Below are 24,578 nucleotides of genomic sequence, written 5' to 3' on the forward strand. Positions count from 1 at the left end.
TTATAGCCCGACTGTCGAGAGACAAAAATGTCTCTTCTCATGGACTCTTCGAGTCGAAAATGGCGGAAATTCAAAAAGTTGTCGAGAAGCATGAGCAAATGCGTTGCAGCAGGTACACAATAAGGAATAAGCACTGTTAAGTCGAAACAAACATAAACCCTAAGAAACAAGTTTGATCTGACAGTAAAACGACAATGACAAAATGGACCAAACTGAGGGCCACAACACACTATCGAATTTTGAACCAGAATTTACGTTTTGGTTCACAGGGATGCAACCCAAAATTCATATATCCGAAGAGCAGTAGCCTAGGGAGCGAAGGAAACCATCACCACATACCACTCAGTTGTATTTGAAGAAGGCGGTTCTAGTCTAAATGTCTGCTGTAAGGAAGTTCGCTGACAATGATACCTGGAAAAGAGATGAATGTTAACCCGAGAGGCAGAGAGAGTAAGAGAGAGGGAGCAAGGGATTGATTTTGAATCCAAGAAAACACCTTCTCGCCGGGTTTGAATGGAGGAAGACCTTTAAAAGGACATGTAGCGCATCGAAAAGCATCCCCTAGTCCACACTGCAGATCGTAATTTTCAGAGCAAAGAAAACAAAACTGAACGGAACAATAAAAATACATCAAAAAGCAGATGAATGAGAAACTAGAGGACATACACTGCCACATTGCGACTTGAAATTGCTCAAATCTACAGTGGAGCCTAACTTCTCTACTTTCTGCTCTTCTTCGGCTCTCCCACAAGTGCAGTTTTTACAAGCTTTCCTTGTGCTTCCAACTTCGCAATCACTCGCTGCAAAAGCACATTGTATGAAAGATACACAAAAATTACAGTTGACCCCCCCCCCAAAGAATCTCATAAGGCCGACAAACAATGAAGACAATTCAAAATAGCATAATTTTGAACCATGATGTCTTACATAGCAGTGGGGGTTTCTTTAAGTCCTCTTCTGTTAGTAAACTATCTTCATCAATGAGATCTGAATCATCATTGATCTGAATTTTTGGTAAAGTTTTTGTGGTCTTTTTTAAGGCAAAGGATGAACCAATCTTCCAAGAAGGCTTTTTAGCCTTGACCTACAAAGAGAGAAAAAATTAAAGCTCAAACGACTAATGTTAGCTATCGCAAAGCATATCCTGTGATAAATGAACATGGATACAAATTACAAATTTTATCAAATTTATCAAAAGCACCCCATCTGCAAGTAAAATCCAAGATATTCTTTTCCTTTTTGTTAAACCATGAAATGCTAGAGTAACCAAGAAAATCAGAGATAACAATGGACACGCCCATTGAATGGTATACTCATGTGCTACAAAAAAAAAAGAAAAGTGCACCAGTGCAAAAGACTTGGGCAATTCATATATAGGGAGATTGATGATGTGGGTAGAAGAGATTCAATGACACGCCTACAAGAAATTAAATGGAGAACATAATGCTAGCAGGATTGAATGACAGAGAAACTTCACACATAGGATCCTAACTAGATCCTGATAATGGTCCATGTAGCAACTCCAAACAGTTGGAGTTAAGGCCGAAGTGAGTTCAACTAAGTTTTGTGTTATTTAGTTAACATGCAAGGGGGAGGATTGGGAAACATAGTTTTACTATGCCAATGGATGGTAGTAACACAAACTTACCCCAAAAGATAACTCAGATGGTAAACTTGATTTCACTTGAAAAGCTTTTGCTTCTAGAAAACCAGACAATAGTAACTTGCGCTCAATAACGGAGGTGGTCTGCAAGAGAACCCAAGTCAGATTTCTCATTCATGCCAAAACAAAATCTATAATGTCACCATGTCAACAGTAATTACCTTATCTGTTTCCCCTGTAGAAGCATCAGATATCTTGTAAATTAGGACTGTTCCACCAGGCTTCAAGACTCTTGAGATTTCCCCTAGCAACTGCTCATTTGGAAATCAATCGATCTACAAAGAGTAAACACAATATCGACAGCAGAAGACCCCACCGGTAGCTCATCTGTCATGTCATATACCAAAACAAAATGAGATGAACACTACGTTTTTGGCTACTATGTAAACTACGCAGATGACAAACTAGTGAGAATTAAAAATAAATAGCTAATCCCAGACCGGTAGATCCAACATAAAAACTAAGCAATTGACCATTGGATGCTACACAATACTGCCCAACATGAAATATCGGAATACTGAATACGAATCTGGTTCATAAGTAGCGATTTAATCAAGCAATGGTTTGTAAAACAGCTTTGTAATCCACGGAAACATATTAAAAGGCATTGTGGGAGAAAAAAAGCGTGTGGTAAATAAAATAATACAGACAATACTACATTAAATCGCAAAACAGAATAAGAAACTTACTCGCAGAAGACAGAGTGACAATTTGAGGTTCACACTTTTCAGTTCCGAGCTCCCTTAATGCATCAAAAACTAGACCAACAGGTAGAACTCCATCATCAGTAAATGCCACCACAGATCCCTGCAGAGACCAAGCCAATATATTTCAGTGGGCAAATCAACTGCTATGATAATACGACGAACAAAATCATCTATGACTCTGAGAAAAAAAACTTAGTTCTTGAAATTTTGAGGCTGAAGAACTAATAACAGCTGAAACAAACACAAAATCAAATCATAAAATGACAAATAATAAAGTCAGGTTCTTCATTCTTAAATTAAAAAACTAAAATTAAAAAAAAAAAAGCAATAAGAGTCAGAAAGGTCGATTAATATCTAAAGCTTAAAAGTACTCAGTTCTTTCGTTTTTTAATTTCGCTTTCAGTTTTCTGTGTAGCCAAACGGTCATGAATCGCAGGGAAAAAATTCGCAGTACATGAAAAATCGAAAACACAATCGCATTGCAATAAGATCTAAGCAAGCAATTGCAGAACAAGGAAGAGAATTGAAAACTGAAGGGGTTTAGACCAGAGAAAACTGACCATGGCGTCGACGGAGGAACAGATCTTCAAGCCCTAAAAGCAAAACCGCAGCGTATCGATTCTTCTACAGCCCAGCCAACAATGTCTCGTGCTTGTATCTGTGCGCTGCCGATTACCTTTTTCTCTCTTGCGTTCAGCGATTTGGTAATTTGGTACGCTGCGTGGGAAGTATTTAAAAGGAATACGTGGACGATGGAGTATGACGTGTAAACCAAGTCGTGGGATTCGTGAGCCGGGCACACTTGGCCGCGCGTGGGCCTTCTGGATCCTTGACACGTGTTTGCAACTATATGGAAATTACGGCTTTTCTTATTTATTTATTGTCCAGGGTTTTATTTTATTTTATGTATAATTAACGTTTTTTTAGTGTAAATAATATTATTTGTTTAAAAAAAATAAGAAAGTGTTATTGGTATTTCAAAAATCTCATTCTACACTCCTCACAAATGTATTTTTCTTTCCAAATATAAAAAGTTTGAAGTATAGAATGAGATTTTTGGAATGGTAATAACAATTCTCAAAAACTAAATAAATATATATATATAATAAAAATGTATGATTGGCGATGTATTCGTTGCATGAAATTTCATTGTTGTATCGAAAGTTTAAAAACCTACATAGAAAGAAATATTAAATCTGGTCCTCTAATATATTTTTTTCTCAAAAATAAAGAATGAACTAGAATAGATAGCTATGTATTTCAAAGTCAATAATGTGTAGGCATTTCTTTTCTTTTTATGCACAAACGTAGATTTTTGGTCTTTAAATTAAATAAAATAAAAAAGAGCTAAAAACCGAAATTAAAAAAATATGTGATGAACGAAAAAAAGAGTGCAGAAATGATTTCTCGTGCTTATGGATTTGTTTATGGTTCGTTAATCCAAGTGCAAAGCCAGGTTTGGGCAAATAAATCTGCAAAACCAGTTGAGTTTCTTGTGCTTAAAAATTAATTGAGTCAGCACTTCGTACCATAAAACTTGGAATGAAAAGAAGACACAATGTCATAAACTTAACGTGAGTCTTAAGTCATTAAAAACATCCAAAGTCTCGTTATCCATACGACGACACAAATCAAGGGAGGAAGGAAAGCAAGAAATCCTAACAGAATCCGCAACTAGAAAATCAAAATCAGTAGTCCACTGGCTCATCAACCTCGGCAATAGGAGTCTCAAGGATGGCTTGCTCCGCTTCCTGCACCTCTTTCTCGGTCTTCCTTCCCTTCTTGGACTTGTAGTACACACTCATGAAAGTTCCCACAGCACCATACTTCCTCCTGCAGTTCTCGTAATGCCCCGCATCAAACATCCTCCAGAAGTTCTTCTCGTTCAGCTCAGACACAGCATACTGAGGCTGGAACCCGTGGTTCTCAATCAGCCAATTCTCCATCCGGCGAACTGCTTCTGAGCCATCAAAAACCTCACCCCTCAATACCGGGCCTGGTGCATAGTAGACACCAACATCTGTGTACATCTGAGAGTAATGCGTGTCTCCCTGTCTACGGTGTTGCTCAAAGCCTGGTTCGGTGTATATCATTGTCTTGATGGGATTCTTGTACATTCTGTGAGGGCAGAGCCAGATGGGGTACACCTATAGAATCAACAAAACAGGATTCACAAATGGATTATGGAACATGAGTAAATTCCAAATGGACTTTCAAGTTCTAAGTAAAACAAGACATGTTTACCTCCATCTCATGGTGAACCCATTCCAAAGCATCCCCAACCTTGAAAAGAGGAACGAGCATGTCTTGAATGACGTGATTGTCGTGGTAATAGTTTCTAATGGCTTCACCTTGAGTAGCCTTGAGCAGAGAAATCTTGGTGGCATCATCCAGCCCAACAAAAATCTGAACCACCACTGATCAGCAAATGGAAGGATAAGCTTTCCCTCCCAATAAATACTCCGGGTGTGCCTGTGGTAATAGTCCCTTGTTGGGATGTATTCTACAAACTCCCCTTTCTTTAGTGCTTTCTCAGCATGCTGGTAGAACCAGGGTTTAAACCACCACCCAACTTCGTTAATAACATTGCCCTTCTTCTTCGCTTCTTCTTTTGAAGCATATCTCCCCGTCATGCACACAGCTTCTGTTGGAGTATAAATCATGGTTTCAACAAAGTCTGGAACCTTTTCGGGGTTGTCCTGATCTCCATCTCTCGGGGCAAAAGAATCGCTGTATGCCTGTGCAATCTCTTTCAGATTTCCTACCACGGGTTTGTATGTCAGCCTCATGTATTCCTTGATAGGTATGAGCTTGATCTCAGCAGATACAAGAAGCCCCAATGTTCCCTGAGACCATGGAATAGCATAGAAAAGATCAGAGTACTCATTATCCCTGGTGGCTCTGACAACTCGGCCATCTGCAAGAACAATCTCATAGGCCACAACAGTATCAGAGAACAGTCCATAGATGTGAGAGCTTCCTTCAATTCCATAGCCATTAATGAGACCACCAACAGTAAGATCATCAAACTCAGCAACCACAGCAAGGGCAAGATTCAATGGAACCGTTACCCTGGTTATCTGCCCCATGTTGACTAAGGGCTCAACTTTCGCAATCATTCTCTCTTTATCAATTTCAAGGACATTTCTGAATGCAGACAAATCAACCTCAAAGTGACGAGCCCTCTTGTAGTCAACATTCCTCATTCCAACAGCTATCCACGGTTTTCGTGCTGTGCAAACAAGCCCATCCGTTGATGGGTTCCTGTCTTTGAGTCGTTTTACAACCTTCTGAACGTTTTCATCATGTTCCTTTTGACGCCTCTTGTAGGATTTCATCTCAGATCTTACATCCCCGAGGTACGTGAGAAAGTACAAAGTGAAGGAGATGGGGAGAACAACAAAGATAACAACAATCCATCGGAATTGAACAAGAAAGTCCACCAAGGCCGTCTTCCTCTTTGGACGCAGTGGGGTTCCAAGATCCGACATCTTGAAAGCAGATCCTTATTCTGTTGTACGAAAAATATAATTGCTAGTTAGCACAACGGGGATAAGATAGTATATACTTTTTATACCATATTACATGGGATTAGGCATTGTTTATGCATTGCACTATCTGTTACATTATAAACAGATTACCCTCACGCCTGATTGCAGCAAACCCAAAATTCTAGTAACGTGACATGGTGACGTCAATGAAAGCCACAATACCATATAAACCAACAGATGAAGGAGAAAGAGAAGTGAGTCGTGACAAATCAACCATAACCAATACATGGATACAACAAAGATCTTTTCCATCTTCTACCAAACAGGAATACAATTAAGCGAGGATTAGTACCAAAATTGGATTGATCCGCAAGTAATATGCGTTACAAATTTATAATTCTCAATTTTTTCAGAATCTTACCAGGCATGCAAACTTTCCTTTTACAGATTACTATAGCTATAGTTGGAAAATCGAGTGTGACAAGTAAACAACTGATAAGGACATGCAATTAGAGTTCCAGAACAGATTTTGTTTCGACATAAAAGTTGGCACAATTTGCATAAGATGAGTTGTCAGATTTAGAAGTTACTAGAGTTGGAAAACACGAAAAGCATTTTACTTCAACAAAAGGTTAGAAGTACTTGCGTATAAAACTTTCCTATTAATTAACACGCAAACAAGAATACAGTCCAACAAAGCTGAAAAAAAAAAAGAAGCTCTTCTTTCGTATCATCTGAAGGCTTTTCTTTTTCTAAATGACTGTTAAAAGTTTACAACCTCAATGATTATTAGTTGCTGTAAACATACATCGAAAAATAAAAAACACAACTTTAGATACAATGTGCACCAGATCAAACAAATAGCATCGGTGTAACCACGCATTCAAGTGCAGTTTATGTTTATCACATGCTTGACAAGAAAATTGATTTGCCAAAACTAAATCTTAAATAATAATTAGAGATAGTGAAATCAGTTTCAAAACAAAAATGAGAACACTATCCGATTTCTACGAGATCCATTAGTTAATGCAAGACCTTACACCTATAAGTGAAGAGGAATGTCATTATACCGTCCCCTGAAAGACCTTTAATTTGAATATCAAGATCTACTTCTCTTTACAAATAATTTTTTTATTACAAGCGATATTACTACTCTAACTAACTAGAGTAGGGGACGAGGAGGTGAGGTTTTAAACCCGAGACGCTATGACCTCAGTACACTCAACAAACTCCAATGGAGACTACAGAAAGACTCAAACCACATTGTCAAAGCTCCATTTTCTCTCGTTTTCTCAGGAAACAAACAGATCTCAGCACAAAAACACACCCCACAGTCAACCCCCAAACATAAAAAGAAACCAACTTTAAACAACAAGTCGCAAAATTTCAAACTGTAACGAAGCGGCTAAAATCTAGCAGTAATCAAAACACGAGTGAGAGAGGGAGAGAGAGAGTACCTGAAGGTGCTGAACTACTTGCAATGTCGGAACCGTAGAGGAACCCATTTTAAGGCCAAAGTCCTGAAGCACCAGAGCGAGTGACAGAGTGACAGAGCGACACTGTGTGTGTGGGGCCCAATGCATTTATTTATATTTAAAATTATTTGCTGAAACACTCAAAGTTGAGTAACACTATTCATACTATGTTTTTATATCATATTTTCACACTATCTTAGTATCATTTGATATAGACAATCACATCATTTGAATTAATCAAAATTTTAAATTTAGTTTATTATTTAATAAATTAATAATTAAGAAAAACTAATTAATTAAATGATAATTATGGTATATGATGAGTCTTTCTCTTTCATTTCCTTGAATTCAACAAATTTTTCAAATAATGTACCTGTCCACATCAATTACCATCTAAAATTGTATGAAAATATGATATAAAAACATGATATGAATAGTATTACGTATAAAAGTTTATAAAATTGAGAGGACAAAACATTGAAGAGCCCGAGACATATCCAGTCAAGCCCCATGTTCCCCGAGGCATTGAACAACTTAGTTAAATGAGATTTTTTTTATTATTTATAAAATAAATTTTGCTTCAATAAACTGGTTAAATGACTAATTTTTTTAATTTGTAGACAGTAATACTAATAGCTCAACTTGGATAGAAGGAGAGAAAGTTAATTTTTAGCTAAACACTAAAAACTATAAAACGATACTGCGCGCTTCAACAGAAGAAAAAATATATATATAGTTGTAAAGTTGTGATATTAAAATATTTTAACTTAAAATAACTAATATTATTAAAAAAAATACATTGATTCTAAAAAAACATTTGCATTTTTATTAATAATTAATTCTACAAATATTTCTACAAAAACTGGTTTCAATTATTTTAAAAGATAATGCTAAGGATCCCTAAACTACATGATATGAAAGTTGATAATTGTATTTACTTAAATATTGATTACACTCAGTACTACGGTCTGGTGGTATTTCTCTTCACTTAGAAGTGAAAGGTCTTATATTCGAATCTTATAGATGTCGAATTCTATACTAAATTAGATTATCCGTTGTGTGGTTTCACGAAATTTCCCCTTTTCTTAATATAAAAATATTAACATACTCAAAAAAAAATATATATATATATATATATGTATATATGGCTGTCACGTTTTGGACTCGAGCCCACCAACCATGTGCCATTGCCGTGCCACGCCCCTCTTTCTTTAAATATTATTTTTTTCTTTTCAAATTTTCAAACGAATTTCACACTTCCACTTCTAACCGCATGATAAAATGAATGAACATAAAACATGTAGTTCACATTTTAAATACCTGACAAATGCTATTACTCGTGTGACCCAACATTTTACAAATTTTATTATGCACTTAAAATTTATAAAATACAATAAAAATGATGGACAGATTGTACGAATGAGGATCCTCTTTGAATTCCTTTTATGAAGATCTTAGGGATCTTCATATTATAATCGTTTATTATATATTGTATGATTAATTTTTGTTAGATATTATTTATGTTTAATTTTAAATAAAAAAATTCAAAATAATTTTTTACTACATGATATGCGATAAACGACTAGGATATAAAGATTTTTAAGATCTCTACCATTTGTAAATGTAATTTTTCGTTAAAATAAACAATATCATAATCTTTTCTTTAAAATTCTCTTAAAAGAATTTTTTTTGAGATTTAAAAATAACGAGCACTTTCTATAGGGAAACATAACGATCGATCATGATCCTTTGGCCTTGTACAAAAGGTACGTTAAAATGTAGACGATATCTTTTTCTTTTTATATGCAATGTTTGGATCGTGCTCCTATTTATTAATCGTTTTACACCTTTGGATCAAATGATGCACACACGTTAGAGGCATATTCCCTTTTACATGCGTCGAATATTTTTTTGTAATATATTCGGAAAATTCTTCATTATTAGGTAGCAATGAATAAATAATACGAATTAATGAGATTGAAAATAAAATATCTAAACAACTAAAACACTTATACCGTTAAAGCTACACCCAATACTTTTGCAAGCAAAACTTATCGAGTAATGATAAGAGATCATATCAAATTATAATACATTTATGACAGAACTAGAAGCACCAATACAAATAAGGGCATGTTTGAAACTGCTTTTAGAAAAAATGTTTTTAAATTATAAAAACACTTAAAATGTTTCCTGCATGAAGCATTAAAGTGTTTTTTTTTTCTTCAGAATTTACTTACATTTTTACTAAAAATTGGTTCCAAAAAACATTTTCATCAAAAACACTTTCAGCTATTTTAAAAACACTTAGTTGGAAGTTCCACCTTTCTTGAAAATGTGCTACAATTTGATACACTAAAAAACGATTTTTCATAGTATTTTCCAAATTTATTAGATCATCTGCCTCTTAAACATCTTTCATACAGTACAGAATTTTTCATTTCAAAATACACATCCTGCATTATAAAAGCTATTAAAGCAATGAGAAATAACGTTGCACACTCTTTTTCGCCTCTTGCACACTTAAAATGCGCAAAAATCGCTCCTCTAATGCCATTTCGAATAACGAAGAAGGCCCATGTAAATAATTATTTCAACACTGAGATGTACCCAGAAACTAAAATACAAAGTATAAGCCTGAAATGTGAATCCATTTCCATTATTTCATCTTTGAGCTTTCGGCCCTTATACATTTCTAGCATCAATGAGTAAATCATTAGTTGTTTTCAGTTCCCAATTCTAAATTACAGAACCTTTAAAGGCTACCTGGTTCTGAAGAGAAAGAAGAAATGCTATATGAACAGTTAGTAAGGAGAAGATAACTGGTAAATATAACACTAGCTATGGACGCCTACTGCAAAGAAAAACCAAAAATGCCGCCGATAGAATTTCCTCTGCAATGATCACAAATATACAACGTGTAGAGTGGACGTTGGAAATGAATTCAGTCTGTGAGTCCGTCCACCTTTCATTTACCAGTGTTATCCACCCTGCCATGGACAAGGGTAATTCTTTAAGAAATCCAAACTCAAGGGATGGGATACGCCGGAACAGTAAGCTGGATACTGAGCTATAATCTATCTGAGACGTAATATGGAACCAATGAAGAAGGATTTCCTGTATTACTTTGATTAAAGCTAGTTTTGAGATCTAGTTCCCAAGCTCCCTTACTCCTCAAGGATTGAAAATGTTTGAGCCACCAATGTTGACTGCAATTAGCACTGACATGCCAGCAACTAAGAAAGCCAAAGTAAGGTGGTTTCCACGGATACTCCTGCAATTCAGAAGTTTGTTATTAATCTTTTTGGTGGATGAGGAGATAACACTAGTCAAAATCGACAGTAAATTGCTAACTTACATAATGATGTAAGAGGTAACATAAAGATTAAATACCTTCAGAGCCTTCCGAATTATTATTGGAATTTGAAGGCACAGATTCAGTATCAAGTCCACGCCGCAATTTTGAAATTTTTGACCCTGCAATTGAGATATCATCCCCAAGTTTGCGTTTCCTGTTTCGGATGCCACTATCCCTTGAAATTCTTCACTCACAATTAAAGCTGCTAGAACATCCATGAAGGACTCTTTGTCTGCCTCATTTCCAGGCTCAAGTTTATCCTTCACAGAATCAGACAACTCATCATCTGAATCTGAAGCGTCAGTATCCATAGAAGCCACCTGAGTTTTGTCATCCTCTTCATCCTCAACATATGCCTTATATGTCAATCGAAGTAGTATTTCACCAGCAGACTTATTTTTAAACAGGCCCCAACCTCCTTGCAGTACCACAATCCTGTCCGTTGGTACAGTGTCTTGGAGAGATCCCAGATCAACCTAGAAACGACCAAAGTATTAATGGAAAACTATTTACTTTTGAAAATCCGGAAGAACTCAAAGAAGTATTGATGGGCCAATTTGCCCTTGAAGGCAGTGAATTCAACCATTAGCTGCTATATCATGCGCAATTAGGTGGTAATAAACTTTTGGGATATTTTTGTCAAATCCATCTTCATCATTTTTTATCCCTTATCTAATTTTAAATTTTTATGGAGAGGGGAAAAAGGAGCATTTTTGCGTTCCTTAGAACTGTAGATGAGAAGAATAAAAGAATGTAGCCATATCTCATTCTTAATATAACCGCTACCTCAAAATTGCTTTATGTTTTTAAACAAGTATTGGTTCTGAAAACACAAACAACATTACATGCATGCATCCCAAACATGTATGCTACGGCCATGCCAATCATGAAAACAAGTTCAGTATTTGAAAGGATTAGATCTTTTACCTCTCCTGTACCAATAGTTAAGTCTGTGAATCCAAGAGAATCCTTGACTTCGATGTATAATTTTTGTTTTTTAGGGTTCGCCACAAGTACATCAAAATCCTGCCAGCACATACAAACACATGATTACAAATTACGTATACGAATTTTTACAGTATAGTAGATGAAGCATCACTAGAAGAAGGTTCACCTGATTCCAGATCGGCTCACCAGGAGGTCCAATAACAGTAGTTTGACTGTTTTTTTTACTGCGTATAATTTGGTCTCCCAGGCTTAGTGTAACATAGGGATCTGTTTTGCCTGAAAAATTAGATCAACAGGTTATTGAACCTCTAAAAAAAAGAGAAGTGAAAATTATGATATTCATTTTATCGCAAGTCAATGGCAGCTTAAAAAATATGTGCATCACTATAGTAACTAAAATAAGGAATCAAATCAAATGAAGTCATTTCGCATTAGAAGACATTCATTACCATAGAAAACATAGGAAAGCTTCCGAGCATCTACAAGGGTCACTGATAATTCTCCAACAAAATCCTTGTTTCCTTCTTGTATGTCCCCTGACTTGAAATCAATTCCGACAGGGCCAACTGCTTTTCCTTTCTGGAAATCCAAGACAATCTTTTTTGGGCGTACAAATAATCTAGGTAAATCCTCGGTGAGAAGTTTGGTCAAAAACCTAAAAAATGCATTTAGGGATTCAAGTCAAAAGGTGAAACAAACAAACAAGCATACAATTCCAGAGTGTACACCTTGACCATTAACTTTTGCATAGACAAAATATAACAGCTGAAAATGATGAGATTCACTTACATTGAGAGAACAGGAATTGCTGAATTTGCCCGATCCATGCAAAGATGAAGAGAGAAGAAGATAATTATCAGTATCTTCGACATAAAACGATTTAGCCTTAACAAATGCAATTAACATTAGATAAAACAATCTATCTTATCTGCCAAACATAGTGCTATAGGTACCTTAGTAAATAAAAACATGGTTATGAATATATGCCATACCCATCAAATTGAACAGGCGGAATGGCGACAACTCAAATTTGATCTTGGGAAGTGAAACAAAAGCCCATTGAACGGCTCCCACCCAAGGCGATGTAGGTATTAGCCGTAACTTGACCCAAAGTTCCCCATCAATATCAAAATCTCGAACACCAACTGGCACGTAAATGGGAATAATGCTAAATTTTAGTGAGAGCATTAACAGCATACGAGCACCACCTGTATAACGTAGACCTATTTGGTACCTAATGAAATAAAGGGATATAGAATCAGTGTAATGGAATATCGAGTTAGCGCGGAAAACATAGGCTCGCAGATCACCAAGTATTTTGACAAAAAACCATGCAAATCAGTTTCATAAGGATGCAGCCTAACGAAAAAATGGTACGGACTGTCAGGTCAATTATCTCAACGTTTGCTTTGATCGAACTCATCCACTAAAACTTATTGTTTATATCATTTCGTAGCATCCAATGCCAACTTACAAAGCAGGATATTCATATTCTATTGAGTTCGTCATTCGATTTCCACGTAAACAATCAGTCTATCATGAACATTGAAATAGAGAAAATAAGCAATCCAATCAAACAAAACACAAGCATAGTTGAATTGAAAACTTCAACTCACTGCAGATCATTAACGCGGCGGGACGTCCTCCGCTCGACATTCCTAACAGACAACGGCTCGTCCCCCAAAGAAAACTGCTTGATTTCAACTCTCTCAACATAGTCAGGCTTCTTCAAATCATCAATGACCGGCTGTAGCAACCCAATGAGCCAATTCTCAAGGCCGGCTCGATAAACCTTCCACAGCTTCCCCAACACCATGTTCACCCACTCCACCGACTCCTTCCTCTGCAAATCCTTCTCCAGAAACAGCGAAAAGCTCGTGGGCACTTGCGGCCATGCCTCGCGGCGGCCATTGTCACTCCCCAGCTTGCTCTTCTTGCTTGAAGTCCACAATTTATCAAACGCAACGCCCACAAAGAAGAAGAACACAAACAACCCAGCAATGTTTCGGTTTATTCGAGGCGATGGAAGGGGATGTATCACTCCCAGCTGAGTTCTGAGCTTATCCACAAAAGGGTCCTCCTGAAAGCTGGTGAAATTGTTCCCCATTTGAACCGGCGACTCTTCGGAAAATTCATCGGCTTCCAATTCACTGGAGAAACGCTTTATCACCAAGTTTTTTGCACCCCGTCTCGCTGAATTCGTTAGCTCTATGTTCATGGAGGACCCCGGAGCATCGGGCGAAACCGCACAGCAACTAAAACCCCATTTTCTTCTCACGCTTTTTCGAGGAAAATTGGCGATAAGCAGCTTCTTTCTTCTTCTTTTAGACCAAGGGAGGGAGAAGAAGTGGGTTTTACTTAGGTGGGCGAAATTTCCACATGGGCAGTGAGGAGGACGAGGCGGTGGCTGAGAGAAATCGAAGCTAGCAGATACTGCTTGCAAAATCATTAATTAGCGGCGGAGATAAACTCAGAGCACCTGACCGAGATGTGGATGTAGGGAGTTGCATTGGTAAACATGGATTCCAGCTCCAGAAATTCAATCCAAATTCCCAACGGAGCAATTAGCAAAGAAAAATCAAAATAAAAAGAAAATGGCGAAACGAAAGTTGTTTAGCAGCAACAACGCCGTCGTGAGAGCTTGGTAATCTGAAGTGACATGGGAAGAAGCAGAAACCTCCATGAAAGCTCAGAGACTACACATATTAATTGCTTTTGTATCTTTGTTTCGTCGAGATAATATTTGCGTGTTAAAGTTGAGGCAGGGAAGGGAGGGGAAGGGAAGAGGGAACAAAACTGAAAACTCGTTTGCGATGCTGGAAATCAGCATCGACATTTCAAGGCCTCAAAATGTGTAAGACGTGGATAATATGGCATTCCCACTCCTTTTCCTTTTCCTAATTTCCTCCCTCCTTCTCTTCTCCTTTTTATTTTATTTTATCATTTTCGTGAAAAAAGATGCACGTGGTACGGAAGCGAACGCGGTTCCCTCGCTTTTTTTTTCTATTCCTTTTCGGTGCCATTCATTTTTTATATTTTTTTTAGTAATCGTGGCAGTTTTTTTCTTTGTTGGCAGTCCATTTTTTGAAATTTGATTCAACATAAAAATGTCGGATTCAACATAAAATGCCGGTCCACTTCCATTCGTGCCTCACCTAGTCACCTTCCAACTACATCCTTTTTATTTGGGTCATACAACTATTTTCGCTTTTGGAAATTTATCTGACATTAAATAAAATAAAAATTTATTCATCCAACTAATCAAAATCATGGGGTTGGCTACAAGCCTACAATACTTATATGAATCTACAAGCCTTCATGAATATATATGTTAAATATAATTATTATCTAATCGTTAAAATTGTGATTGTATTCAATACATGTAAATATTAGAGTCAAAATGCTTCTACAAATTCGGATAAACAAAGATAAATAAGACCACATGAAGTTTGGCACAATTGTGGGCAAGAGGCTTGAATCCTTTATGGTGGTCAAGAGGGAGAGCAAGGAACGGCCAGAGGGTGGTTGTGGTGAGTGAGAGAGTGAGAAGGAGGCACGACAATTAGACAGTGCTGAGGAGGAATCAGGAATGAGTGTGCATTCAGGCCTTAAGGTTAGAAAGAGGACAAATATGAAATCACGTCATTTGGTGTCAAATTTAGTTTGGTTCGATTCAATGTCTAAACTATTGAAATCGAAATTAAACCAACCATTTTTGGTTTGGTTCGGACTTTTGGTGAATGGTTCGGTGAAGGGGTTAGTTTTTTTCTGTTTTGTATTTTTGAGCCCACTCCTAATCAAATATTGTCCACATTGTGATCACGTATTAATGACGTAACAATTTTATAAGTACGTGTGATCAACAAAAAATTACGACCTAATGAGTATTAAACACATAAACAAAAGAAGCTTAGCATACAAATCTACTAGGTCCACGTGATGAATACGTTTCATCCAACACATTCGCCACTTAACTCAACATAGTTATTGGTCGTAAATGGTTGAGAAAATCTCTTATCCGTCCTCATACCTTAACAATATATGATAGAGGAATAAGTTCATCATGATGGATAAGAAATGATCATGAATGATTAATAACAAGATAACCAATCTCAATAACCGTGCCCCAATTATAGGACACAATATTCAATGTGGTTAAAATACCTCTTTAAACGTAATCCTTAAATGAGCTATTTATCACGCATCCGAAAAGTCGATTGGTTAAATGACTTGATTGCCTATATAACATGACTTAAATCAATCAAGCACATGACGTAGTGAGCACCTTAGTGAATCATCTTCAATTGAACACTTGCCCTTATACAAGATCTCAAACTATTGAACTTGATTGTTGGATCCATATTCATCCATTAAACCTTTTTTAGTCATCGGAAAGTCATTGGCTTACACCACACTATAGTGTTAAGGTTTAGCGTGTCTTCTTCGCTTTCTTAGTTGCAATAACATTTTGGTAATTGAATGTTTGTATGAAATTTATTCCTTATACTATTGAAAATTTGATCATTTCGACATTTGAGATTTAAAAAAAATTTATTTTTACCTATTTTTCTTTCACTTTTATTTTATTTACCAATAGAAAGAAGAAAATTTGGCTCTCAAAATATAAAAAGAAAAAGAAAAAGAAAAAGGAAAATCATGTTGCAAATGGGCTGGTGGACTTGAGCCTCAATCTCAATCTGGGCCTTCATATTTTAGAAGACTATTGGGTGTGGACTTAACATTGAGTTAGGAACATGAGTTCTGGTTGTTTCGGGCCGGGTGTAATACGGGCTATCGGATTGATTTGATTCATGGCTTCAAAGTTCCGACCGAGTCGGGTTGACTTGGGTCCGTATACTTGGCAAAGCCCTAATTCCACCCCACGTTTACCTATGCTTGTTTTTGTTTTTGTTTTTATAATGTTTTTTAAAAGTTTTTGGTTTGAAGCTGAATTCACCTCCGCCTCCGTACTCTCACCACTTGCCACCCGCACGCTCCTTCTCACTTCTCCCCCTGTGGGCTTAAAAGTTAAAACGACGGCAAAGATGTACTGAAATGCCACCTCTCACCGTCAGCTGTGGCCGGGAGACCAAACAAACCTCCGCCGTTCTCTTCTCTCTGATAATCTCTATCTTCTGACGCATCGCTTCTGCCTTCGCAATCCGGTTAGTTGCACAATTATTGCTCTCCGTTTGTTTCCCGAGAAAATATTTTATTGAGAAACTATCAGAGAGGAAATTGGTTACGCTTACTTAATTTATATTCAAAGCTTTGTGCCTCACGAACTAGAATTTTATGTATGGCGACGAACGAGCAGTTTTGATGTGCATTAGGGTTTTGGCTCTGCTTCTGAAATAGTTGAAGTACCAAATCTATTAAGTACTGATTTGGTACTGAGGTACTTTTGTAAAAAATGAGTTTAAAAAAAAACTAAGCTCAAAAATGTGTTTAGTAAACACTTAAAAACAACTTATTTTCGTAGTTTTGGGTAAAAAAAGCTGAAAACGTGAAGCAATAAAAATGAACTTATTCTCACAGCACAGTAGAACCAGTTTTTTTTTAAAGCACAGCAATACCATATCAGTCCTAAAGTTACTTCAATAGTTACCTAGCATTGAAGCTGATACCCGAGTAATTTCGGTACGATACGAGAAGGTCCCTTGTAGTTAGGGTGGGGTTTATTCAGACACATTATGCATATACTCGTGTTACAGCACATTTTTGACTTAGAAATATGAAAACAGGAACCTAGGTTAAAAATAAAAAGAAAAACCTAAATCGAGGCAAGTCCGTTGTTCAACTTACAGGATGTCCTAGAAACAATTAACATGCTTGTTGTTACGCCTGGAAAGATAGGATTTGGTTTCCAAAATGAAGTGTATGCTTATGACTCGGGTGATTTTTTTTTTCTTATTTGTTGACTTATCGTATGCAGATCAAATAATGGCATCACCAGCTTCGTTGCCGCAGGAAGTGAAGCCATCTGTATCTGTTTCACCTGCTGGTGGTGCTTCAACACAAACTGCTGCTTCACCTGCTTCAAGTGTAGGCCCAACCACGTCTAATAGCCAATGTGGTTCTGTGAATGATTCAGTACAAGAACCTCTGCAGAATAAATTTGGCAATGCACCCAGCTTTGCTGTTCCAGCACCTTCGTTCTCTTACAGTGTGCCTCCTAATGCAAACATTAGTTTTGGGACGCCTCAGCAGTCATCACCTAGTTCTGTAAGTATTAAAATTACCTCATTTTAAATCAAAATTATAATTCATCTCTGGTTCTAAATTTGACATTTCTTCTAATTTAGGCAATTAAATCAAATCCGCCAGCATCTCCAATGGTTCAGGCCCCAGTCCATGGCTTGTCGTCTTCTGCCAGTCCTTTTTCATACAACATTCCAAAATCTGGTTATTCTTTCCCTAATAGCCAGCAGTCTCAGTCTGGCACGGTGAGGGTCATTTCTTTGAATGAACATGAATTTATCTTGATTAACCGAGTATTGCTGCAATCGGTAGCAAATGACTGTTTGTTGTTTCGATATTTATATTCTTATATCCTTTTCCCAAAAGGAAAAGGCTGTCATTGAGTTATTGCTGTATTTTTTATCTGCTGTATACCCTTCGCTTATATCCAGATGGAAAGTTAACTTGACAAGTCATTTGATTTTATCCAAAAAATTAGTTGTTCTAAATCTTTTGTTGATTGCAGAATATCACACCTGCTACTGCACAAGAAACTGGTAATGCCTCATTGTCCTCAACTAGTTTGCATTCTGGTTCCTTGCCTGCTCCCACTTCAAGTTCCACAGTGAATATATCATCAGCTCCTAATGCGGGACCAAAAGCTTCATGGGTTCTCACTGCCCCATCTTTCAACATGACTCCCGGAATGCCTGGAACTCCCAGGACACCTGGCCTCCCTGGAATAGCTCACTCAGTGCAAATATCTTTTAATCCGACTGCACCGTCTGCACCTATTGATTCTTCTTCTGTAGCCCTTAGACCTAACATGCAAGCAGTACCTGTTGCGTCATCAGCAGTTCAACCACATGTAGGTTCTCCTTACCCATCTTTATCTGCTATGGGTGCTCCCTGGCTTCCATCCCCACAGATAGGAGGCTTACCTAGGCCACCATTTTTGCCATATCCTGCTGCCTTTCCTGGTCCCTTTCCTTTGCCTGCACATGTTATGCCTCTCTCTTCTGTTCCTTTACCTGATTCTCAGCCTCCTGGTGTCACTCCTGTGGGAAATACTGTAGCAAATTCTTTGTCTTCCGTTGGTTCTGGTCATCAATTGGCAGGGTCTTCAGGGATGCAGAAAGAATTACCTCATCCTGGCGTTGGTATGCTTTTGCTTTCATACTTGGTAAACACTATTTGACCGTATAACAATCTATTAGGGCTCTCTCTTCTCTTTCTCTCTCTCTATTGGTTTATCCTTCCCCTTCGTCGATGATAACTTAATCAATGCTACATCGCGTATGGGCCATTTATAGATGACAGGAACAATTCCATGATGCAGGTACCGATAGTAGAGCTGTTGTCAATGAACAATTGGATGCCTGGACTGCCCACAAGACAGAGACAGGTGTTGTATACTATTATAATGCTTTGACCGGTGAATCAACTTATGATAAGCCTCCTGGATTTAGGGAGGAGGTACGTGGAAATTTTATTAATTTTTAGATTCATATGATATGAACACTTTGTGAAATTTCAGTTTGCAAGATGCCTAATCCTAAATTAACTACCAAATGTATCTAAGATGCGGATTGAAATATTTTTGAGGTTTGTTTTATTGCTGCTGCATTTCATTCTCAGGCCTTGAAGTTATCATGTTCATTCTATCAAAATAATATCTTATTTTAACCAGAGCACCTTGTGGTGTCCACATTCCAATATAAGTGGTGAGAAAGTGGACCATATTCTTCTTCATATCCCTATAGGTATGGAGCTTTGGTCCCTTATCTTCTCATGCGTAATTTATGGCTTATATATAGGTTGTTTTTTTATATGTTGACATGCTAGTATATTTAGTGTGATATGTATTTGGCCTACTGCATATGAATATTAGATCTTGCAGTGTTTCCTATTGTATACCCTGTGGTAGTTTAGCTGTCTTCCCTGTTTTCCCATTAAATTCGTAGAAAAATCACATCATTAGTTTTTATTCGACCAGAGATGGCTTTTTAAATGCTCTGAATGCTATGATTATGAAGATTTCATTGTATAACTTTTTTTCCCACCCTAATATTTTTCTTATAGAACTGTATAAGATAAGAATAGGGAGTTATTTAAAAGATGAGATCTAAAGTTTCAGTGTCCCTAGATCTGGTTTGAAATAATTGCTTATTTTCTTTTTCTAGGCATCATGCATGACTTTATTTGACCATTACTGTTGGGGATGTGTCTGATTAATTTCAACTGTTTTTTTGTGCAGCCTGGTAAGGTTACTATGCAGCCAACTCCAGTTTCAACGTAAGTTCTACTTTATCCTGTTGGGGTTCCCTTTTTTTTATTTTTTTATTTTTTCACTTATCTGTTGTATTTTGGATGTTAAAGTTGTTTCAGAATCTTTTTGCGATATAAGAATGTTCTTTTATTCTTGTTTTGTTTCTCTTCTGTTTAGGGTGAATTTGACTGGAACTGATTGGGTATTGGTCACAACCAGTGATGGAAAAAAGTTTTACCATAACAGCAAAACCAAGGTATGGGCCGTATTACTTGTTTATTGAAACGCCTGGGGTATTCAGAAACACTGTTGTATGAATACGTGTTAGTTCTAATATTACAGTCTTACAGAGTACAGACCTTATTGTATCTTGTTTTTCTCTGATCAGGTAAGTAGCTGGCAGATCCCAAATGAAGTGATTGAATTGAGATATAAGCAGGATAGTGATGTGCCAAAAGTACATACAATATCAGTGCCAAATAATAATTTAATGATTGAAAAGGGATCTGCTCCAGTTAGTTTGAGTGCTACAGCCATTAACACGGGTGGTCGGGAAGCCATGCCTTTTAAACCCTCAGCTGTGCAGGGAACATCTTCTGCACTTGATCTGATTAAAAGGAAGTTGCAGGATCCTGTTACATCTTCACCAATTTCAGCACCATCAGAATCAAATGGTGCAAGAGGAGTTGAGAGTACACCTAAGGGCCAGCAAAGCGAGAATAGCAAAGATAAGCTGAAAGACACTAATGGAGATGGAAACTTGTCTGATTCCTCATCAGATTCAGAGGATGCAGACAGTGGGCCAACAAAGGAGGAGTGTATTGTTCAATTCAAGGTATCTTTGTTTCTTTTAGTCTTCTACTACATGAAAATTTAATATGAACATTAAATTGCAGAGATGCGTATTGTACCCTTAGTCTCTTATAGTGGAATTAAGTTTGAATGTTTTCTTTTTTCTTTATACTCATGGTTTTGAGTCAATTGACTTTTGGACATCCATATTAGTGATCATTTTTGAAGATTTCAACTTAAGACCTGTAGCATATAGAAAGTGTGGTTTGCTGCTTTGTACTTTTTTCTCCTTGACGTAACTTCGATTACAGCCATCCCTGAATTGGGTAAAGTTGGTTTTATTTCCAACTTTAAATGCGGTTAATGAGAAATGCTAATCATCTGGCAATTATATATACAGGAGATGCTTAAAGAACGGGGAGTGGCACCATTCTCGAAGTGGGAGAAGGAACTGCCAAAGATAGTGTTTGATCCACGCTTTAAGGTTTGTTGAGTCCAAACATTAGGAATTTCATTGTTTGGAAATTAGGGGGCTAACCTATAACTGAAACTGCTTGAACAGGTTTGTTGGATTCATGCATCTGCTAATTTTTGGAAGAGTGAATTTGTTCCTGCCAATATTTGGGTCAATTCTTAATCAATTGACTTAGGGTGCATGTTAATAACTGATACCCAAATCGCTTTTATTTTATTATTAAATTTTATTTTAATTTTTAATTTTTAATTTGTAAGTGTTGTGAAAGGTTTAAACTTTAATTAATGAGGCTTTACAATAGAATCTTCCAGTCAGTGCTGACCTCCTGGGCAGATACTGCCTTAGATGCGGTATTTTCTTTTTCTCTGCCAGTATTATCTATTGTTGATCTCTGTCATGCCAGACTAAGAAGTTTGTGTTAAGTTTCTTTGCGTTACACTTCTATTGTTAAAGGGCTCTACTGTTGCAGGCCATCCCAAGTCATGAAGCTCGCAGGTCCTTGTTTGAGCACTATGTTAAAACACGTGCAGAGGAGGAGAGAAAGGAAAAAAGAGCAGCTCAGAAGGCTGCAATAGAGGGATTTAAGCAGTTATTGGATGAAGCATTGGAGGTCGTGTAGATTGCCTTATTTTAGCTTTCTTATGTCTATCTTATTATCTCAACTGTGGATTTGGAGATTGCTTATGTAGTCACTTTCAAATTTTCAGGATATTGACCATAACACTGATTACCAAGGTTTCAGAAAGAAATGGGGCAATGATCCACGCTTTGAGGCTTTAGATCGCAAAGATCGGGAGCATTTATTGAATGAAAGGTATCACCTAATAAGGAGACTTTTGATCGGTATCCATGGTGTTTTACATATATTATTGTGTAGTTAGTCCTCTATTCGTTTATTTTTTCAATAGGAAATAAGATAGTTAATTAACTAAATTGTACAACATAGAGGACAAGGTGTCCACTGGAAGAAAAATATCGACTTCTGAACTGATTTGAGGGGATATAGTAATGGTTTCTGTTCCATGATTTCTATTCTACTTGTAGGGTCCTTCCATTGAAGAGGGCTACTGAAGAAAAGGCTCAAGCAGAGCGTGCTGCTGCTGCAGCTGGTTTTAAGTCCATGCTTAAAGAGAAAGGAGATATTACTGTTAGTTCTCGTTGGTCCAGGGTAGGTGCATTTTACATCAGCTTGTGGTTTATTTGATGTGTTGAAGAGTGCTTCCAGACAATGTACTTCTGGATGCTTTTGGTATAATTCTACGAGTGTGTCTTCTTTTTGGTCAATCATGAGCGTGCATCCAGCAAAAAATTTAAAGTAGAATTTTATCCTTAAGCTATAACTTCATTATTACTTTTGTTTCTGTTAGTTGTTTCAATTTTATTCTCCCTTTCATTTTACAATGTAAATGATACAGGTTAAGAAATTTTTGATTAAAAAAACTTTTGAATGTATGAGATACTTGGTGTGCTAGAAAATTTGTATGAACTTATTTTATGTTGGGGACTTTCTGTAGCTGAAAGATAGTCTGCGGAATGATCCGAGGTACAAAAATGTTAGGCATGAGGATAGGGAAGTTTTATTCAATGAGCATATATCGGGACTAAAAGCTGTGGAAGAGGAAGCAGAACGAGAGGCAAAAGCTAAACGTGACGAGCAGGTAAAAATAGTGCATCTGCATTTGTTAGGAACTCCCTCATCCTCTTCCTTCCTCGTTTCTTTCTGTCTGTATAAGCGAATGGGACCTATAAGAAAACCTTTATTAGAAGAAGGAAATAGGTAATGATAAATTTACTTGATGAGAAAGGCTCTCGCCTTTCCCACCTATACCTCTTCAATTTTGTTCGAAAGAAAATATGTATGCATAACATATATCTGTCACTTCAGATGGTGTGTTGGTGGGGATTTTGAGAATTAGTTCTTCAAAACAGTTGACAAAAAACCTAAATGATCTGTAAAAAGAGAGAATAAAACTGTATTGCATCTAGGAGTGTGTACTTCAAAAAAAGAATGCTAAAGATTTTGTTTCCCTTGGCTTTCAGGAAAAACTGAGGGAAAGGGAACGAGAACTGCGGAAGCGGAAGGAAAGAGAAGAGCAAGAAACAGAGAGGGTGCGACTGAAAGTTCGCAGGAAGGAGGCAGTTGCTACTTTTCAAGCTCTACTTGTGGAAACAATTAAAGATCCTCAGGTATTATCCTTTGTTCACTTGGTTTTAGCTTCATTAGCTTAAGCTACGCATCTGCTATGAATTTCTGTACACTTACTATGGTATGGTGTGGTGTATCGTGTGTTGATAGATTATTAAACCTTTTGGCTTATCATGTACTCAGGCATCTTGGACAGGCTCTAAGCCTAAACTGGAGAAGGATCCGCAAAGGCGTGCAGCCAACCCTGATTTAGATCCATCTGACATGGAAAAGCTTTTCTGGGAACATGTAAAGATGCTAAACGAGGTAATATATAATCCGGTGCTTCAATCGATTTCAATTTTGTTATCATTGTTAAAAAATGTCTTTTGTTTATAACTTGTTCCAGTTGAAAAATGCTGCTTTTGTAATTTTTTACTTTATTGGTTTGGCTTTTCTAGCGATGTGCACATGAGTTCAGAACTCTGTTGGCCGAAGTCTTGACTGCAGAAGCAGCGTCCCAAGAGACAGAAGATGGAAGAACAGTTCTTAATTCGTGGTCAACAGCTAAACGCATTCTAAAGACGGATCCCAGATACGACAAGATGACAAGAAAAGAGAGGGAAGTTTTGTGGAGACGATATTCTGAGGAGATGCTGCGGAAGCAAAAGTCAGCAGTTGGTCGTAAGGAAGATAGGAAAACAGATGCTAAAAGTAGAAGTTCTATTGATGCTGGGAGGAATCCCTACGGATCTAGGGGTACTCACGATCGGCGATGATTTTTTTGGTTAAAGCTTAAAGAGACTGGAACTTCAAGTTAATTTCCCTGGTCCTCGTAATTTTGACTCGAGTAGGACGGATGACGGGTCGAGCACAAAAACTACACTTCTGTATTATACGAATTATATCGAGTGATTAAGCTGATGTTGCTTAAGTTTTTTAGTCGAATAGTTGCTGTTGCCCATAAATTTATGTCCAATTTGCCTTCTCAGTTCTCACTAAACCGATCCTTCTCAGTTGCCTCCGAATCTTTTACGTTTCACTCTTTTTGTCATATATGTATATTTTTTTTCACTTAATACATTTCCCCCTTTAATT

The 24,578-nt window shown here is 37.1% G+C and overlaps 4 protein-coding genes across 5 annotated transcripts; 1 reads left to right on the forward strand and 3 right to left on the reverse strand.

The window, feature by feature from the left end:
• Positions 1 to 78: 78 nt before the first annotated feature.
• On the reverse strand, positions 79 to 3,087 carry LOC125471895 (anamorsin homolog). Its single transcript, XM_048572837.1, is given in 9 exon segments — positions 79 to 411; positions 497 to 571; positions 667 to 800; positions 928 to 1,084; positions 1,649 to 1,747; positions 1,825 to 1,922; positions 1,925 to 1,990; positions 2,353 to 2,470; positions 2,931 to 3,087. Coding segments are annotated over 9 exon segments (789 nt in total). The 5' UTR covers positions 2,934 to 3,087; the 3' UTR covers positions 79 to 372.
• An 826-nt stretch (positions 3,088 to 3,913) lies between these two features.
• Positions 3,914 to 7,437, reverse strand: LOC125471901 (delta(24)-sterol reductase-like). The gene is given in 4 exon segments (XM_048572849.1): positions 3,914 to 4,517; positions 4,615 to 4,748; positions 4,751 to 5,881; positions 7,319 to 7,437. Coding segments are annotated over 3 exon segments (1,704 nt in total). The 5' UTR covers positions 5,862 to 5,881; positions 7,319 to 7,437; the 3' UTR covers positions 3,914 to 4,058.
• A 2,528-nt stretch (positions 7,438 to 9,965) lies between these two features.
• Positions 9,966 to 14,525, reverse strand: LOC103943197 (tricalbin-3). The gene is made up of 9 exons (XM_009353433.3): positions 13,256 to 14,525; positions 12,632 to 12,873; positions 12,429 to 12,447; positions 12,089 to 12,294; positions 11,806 to 11,915; positions 11,619 to 11,717; positions 10,727 to 11,167; positions 10,460 to 10,607; positions 9,966 to 10,323 (listed from the first exon to the last, which is right to left on the reverse strand). Exons 1-9 carry the CDS (start codon positions 14,086 to 14,088, stop codon positions 10,175 to 10,177), a joined length of 2,247 nt encoding a protein of 748 aa, XP_009351708.2. The 5' UTR covers positions 14,089 to 14,525; the 3' UTR covers positions 9,966 to 10,174.
• Positions 14,526 to 16,611: 2,086 nt separating this feature from the next.
• LOC125471910 (pre-mRNA-processing protein 40C-like) lies at positions 16,612 to 24,483 on the forward strand. Of its 2 annotated transcripts, none has more exons than XM_048572866.1 (16): positions 16,612 to 16,804; positions 17,575 to 17,864; positions 17,945 to 18,085; positions 18,346 to 19,002; positions 19,159 to 19,224; positions 20,077 to 20,114; positions 20,266 to 20,344; positions 20,477 to 20,923; positions 21,281 to 21,364; positions 21,825 to 21,965; positions 22,063 to 22,169; positions 22,400 to 22,523; positions 22,870 to 23,013; positions 23,396 to 23,542; positions 23,685 to 23,807; positions 23,942 to 24,483. In XM_048572866.1, the coding sequence occupies exons 2-16, from the start codon at positions 17,583 to 17,585 to the stop codon at positions 24,257 to 24,259; spliced, it is 2,898 nt and encodes a 965-aa protein (XP_048428823.1). In that variant the 5' UTR covers positions 16,612 to 16,804; positions 17,575 to 17,582; the 3' UTR covers positions 24,260 to 24,483. The 2 variants fall into 2 exon arrangements, with proteins under 2 accessions (XP_048428823.1, XP_048428821.1); XM_048572864.1 differs by having other exon boundaries at positions 16,613 to 16,804; positions 18,346 to 18,979; positions 19,159 to 19,295.
• The last annotated feature ends 95 nt before the right edge of the window (positions 24,484 to 24,578 follow it).

This window comes from the organism of the source record quoted next, unplaced genomic scaffold, assembly GCF_019419815.1.
Source record: "Pyrus x bretschneideri cultivar Hongxiangsu unplaced genomic scaffold, Pyrus_bretschneideri_v1 Contig63, whole genome shotgun sequence".
NCBI lineage: Eukaryota > Viridiplantae > Streptophyta > Magnoliopsida > Rosales > Rosaceae > Pyrus > Pyrus x bretschneideri.

What these genes read in the sequence shown, in the direction of transcription:
- LOC125471910 (XM_048572864.1), top strand. Translation starts at nt 17,583, where the DNA reads ATGGCATCACCAGCTTCGTTGCCGCAGGAAGTGAAGCCATCTGTATCT. An exon ending in ACCATAACAGCAAAACCAAG is followed by an intron (nt 20,345 to 20,476) that starts GTATGGGCCGTA and finishes TTCTCTGATCAG; the next exon opens with GTAAGTAGCTGGCAGATCCC. An exon ending in AGTGTATTGTTCAATTCAAG is followed by an intron (nt 20,924 to 21,280) that starts GTATCTTTGTTT and finishes TTATATATACAG; the next exon opens with GAGATGCTTAAAGAACGGGG.
- LOC103943197 (XM_009353433.3), bottom strand. Translation starts at nt 14,088, where the DNA reads ATGATTTTGCAAGCAGTATCTGCTAGCTTCGATTTCTCTCAGCCACCG. An exon ending in GTGAGCCGATCTGGAATCAG is followed by an intron (nt 11,718 to 11,805) that starts GTGAACCTTCTT and finishes ATGTGCTGGCAG; the next exon opens with GATTTTGATGTACTTGTGGC. An exon ending in TAATTCGGAAGGCTCTGAAG is followed by an intron (nt 10,608 to 10,726) that starts GTATTTAATCTT and finishes TCTGAATTGCAG; the next exon opens with GAGTATCCGTGGAAACCACC.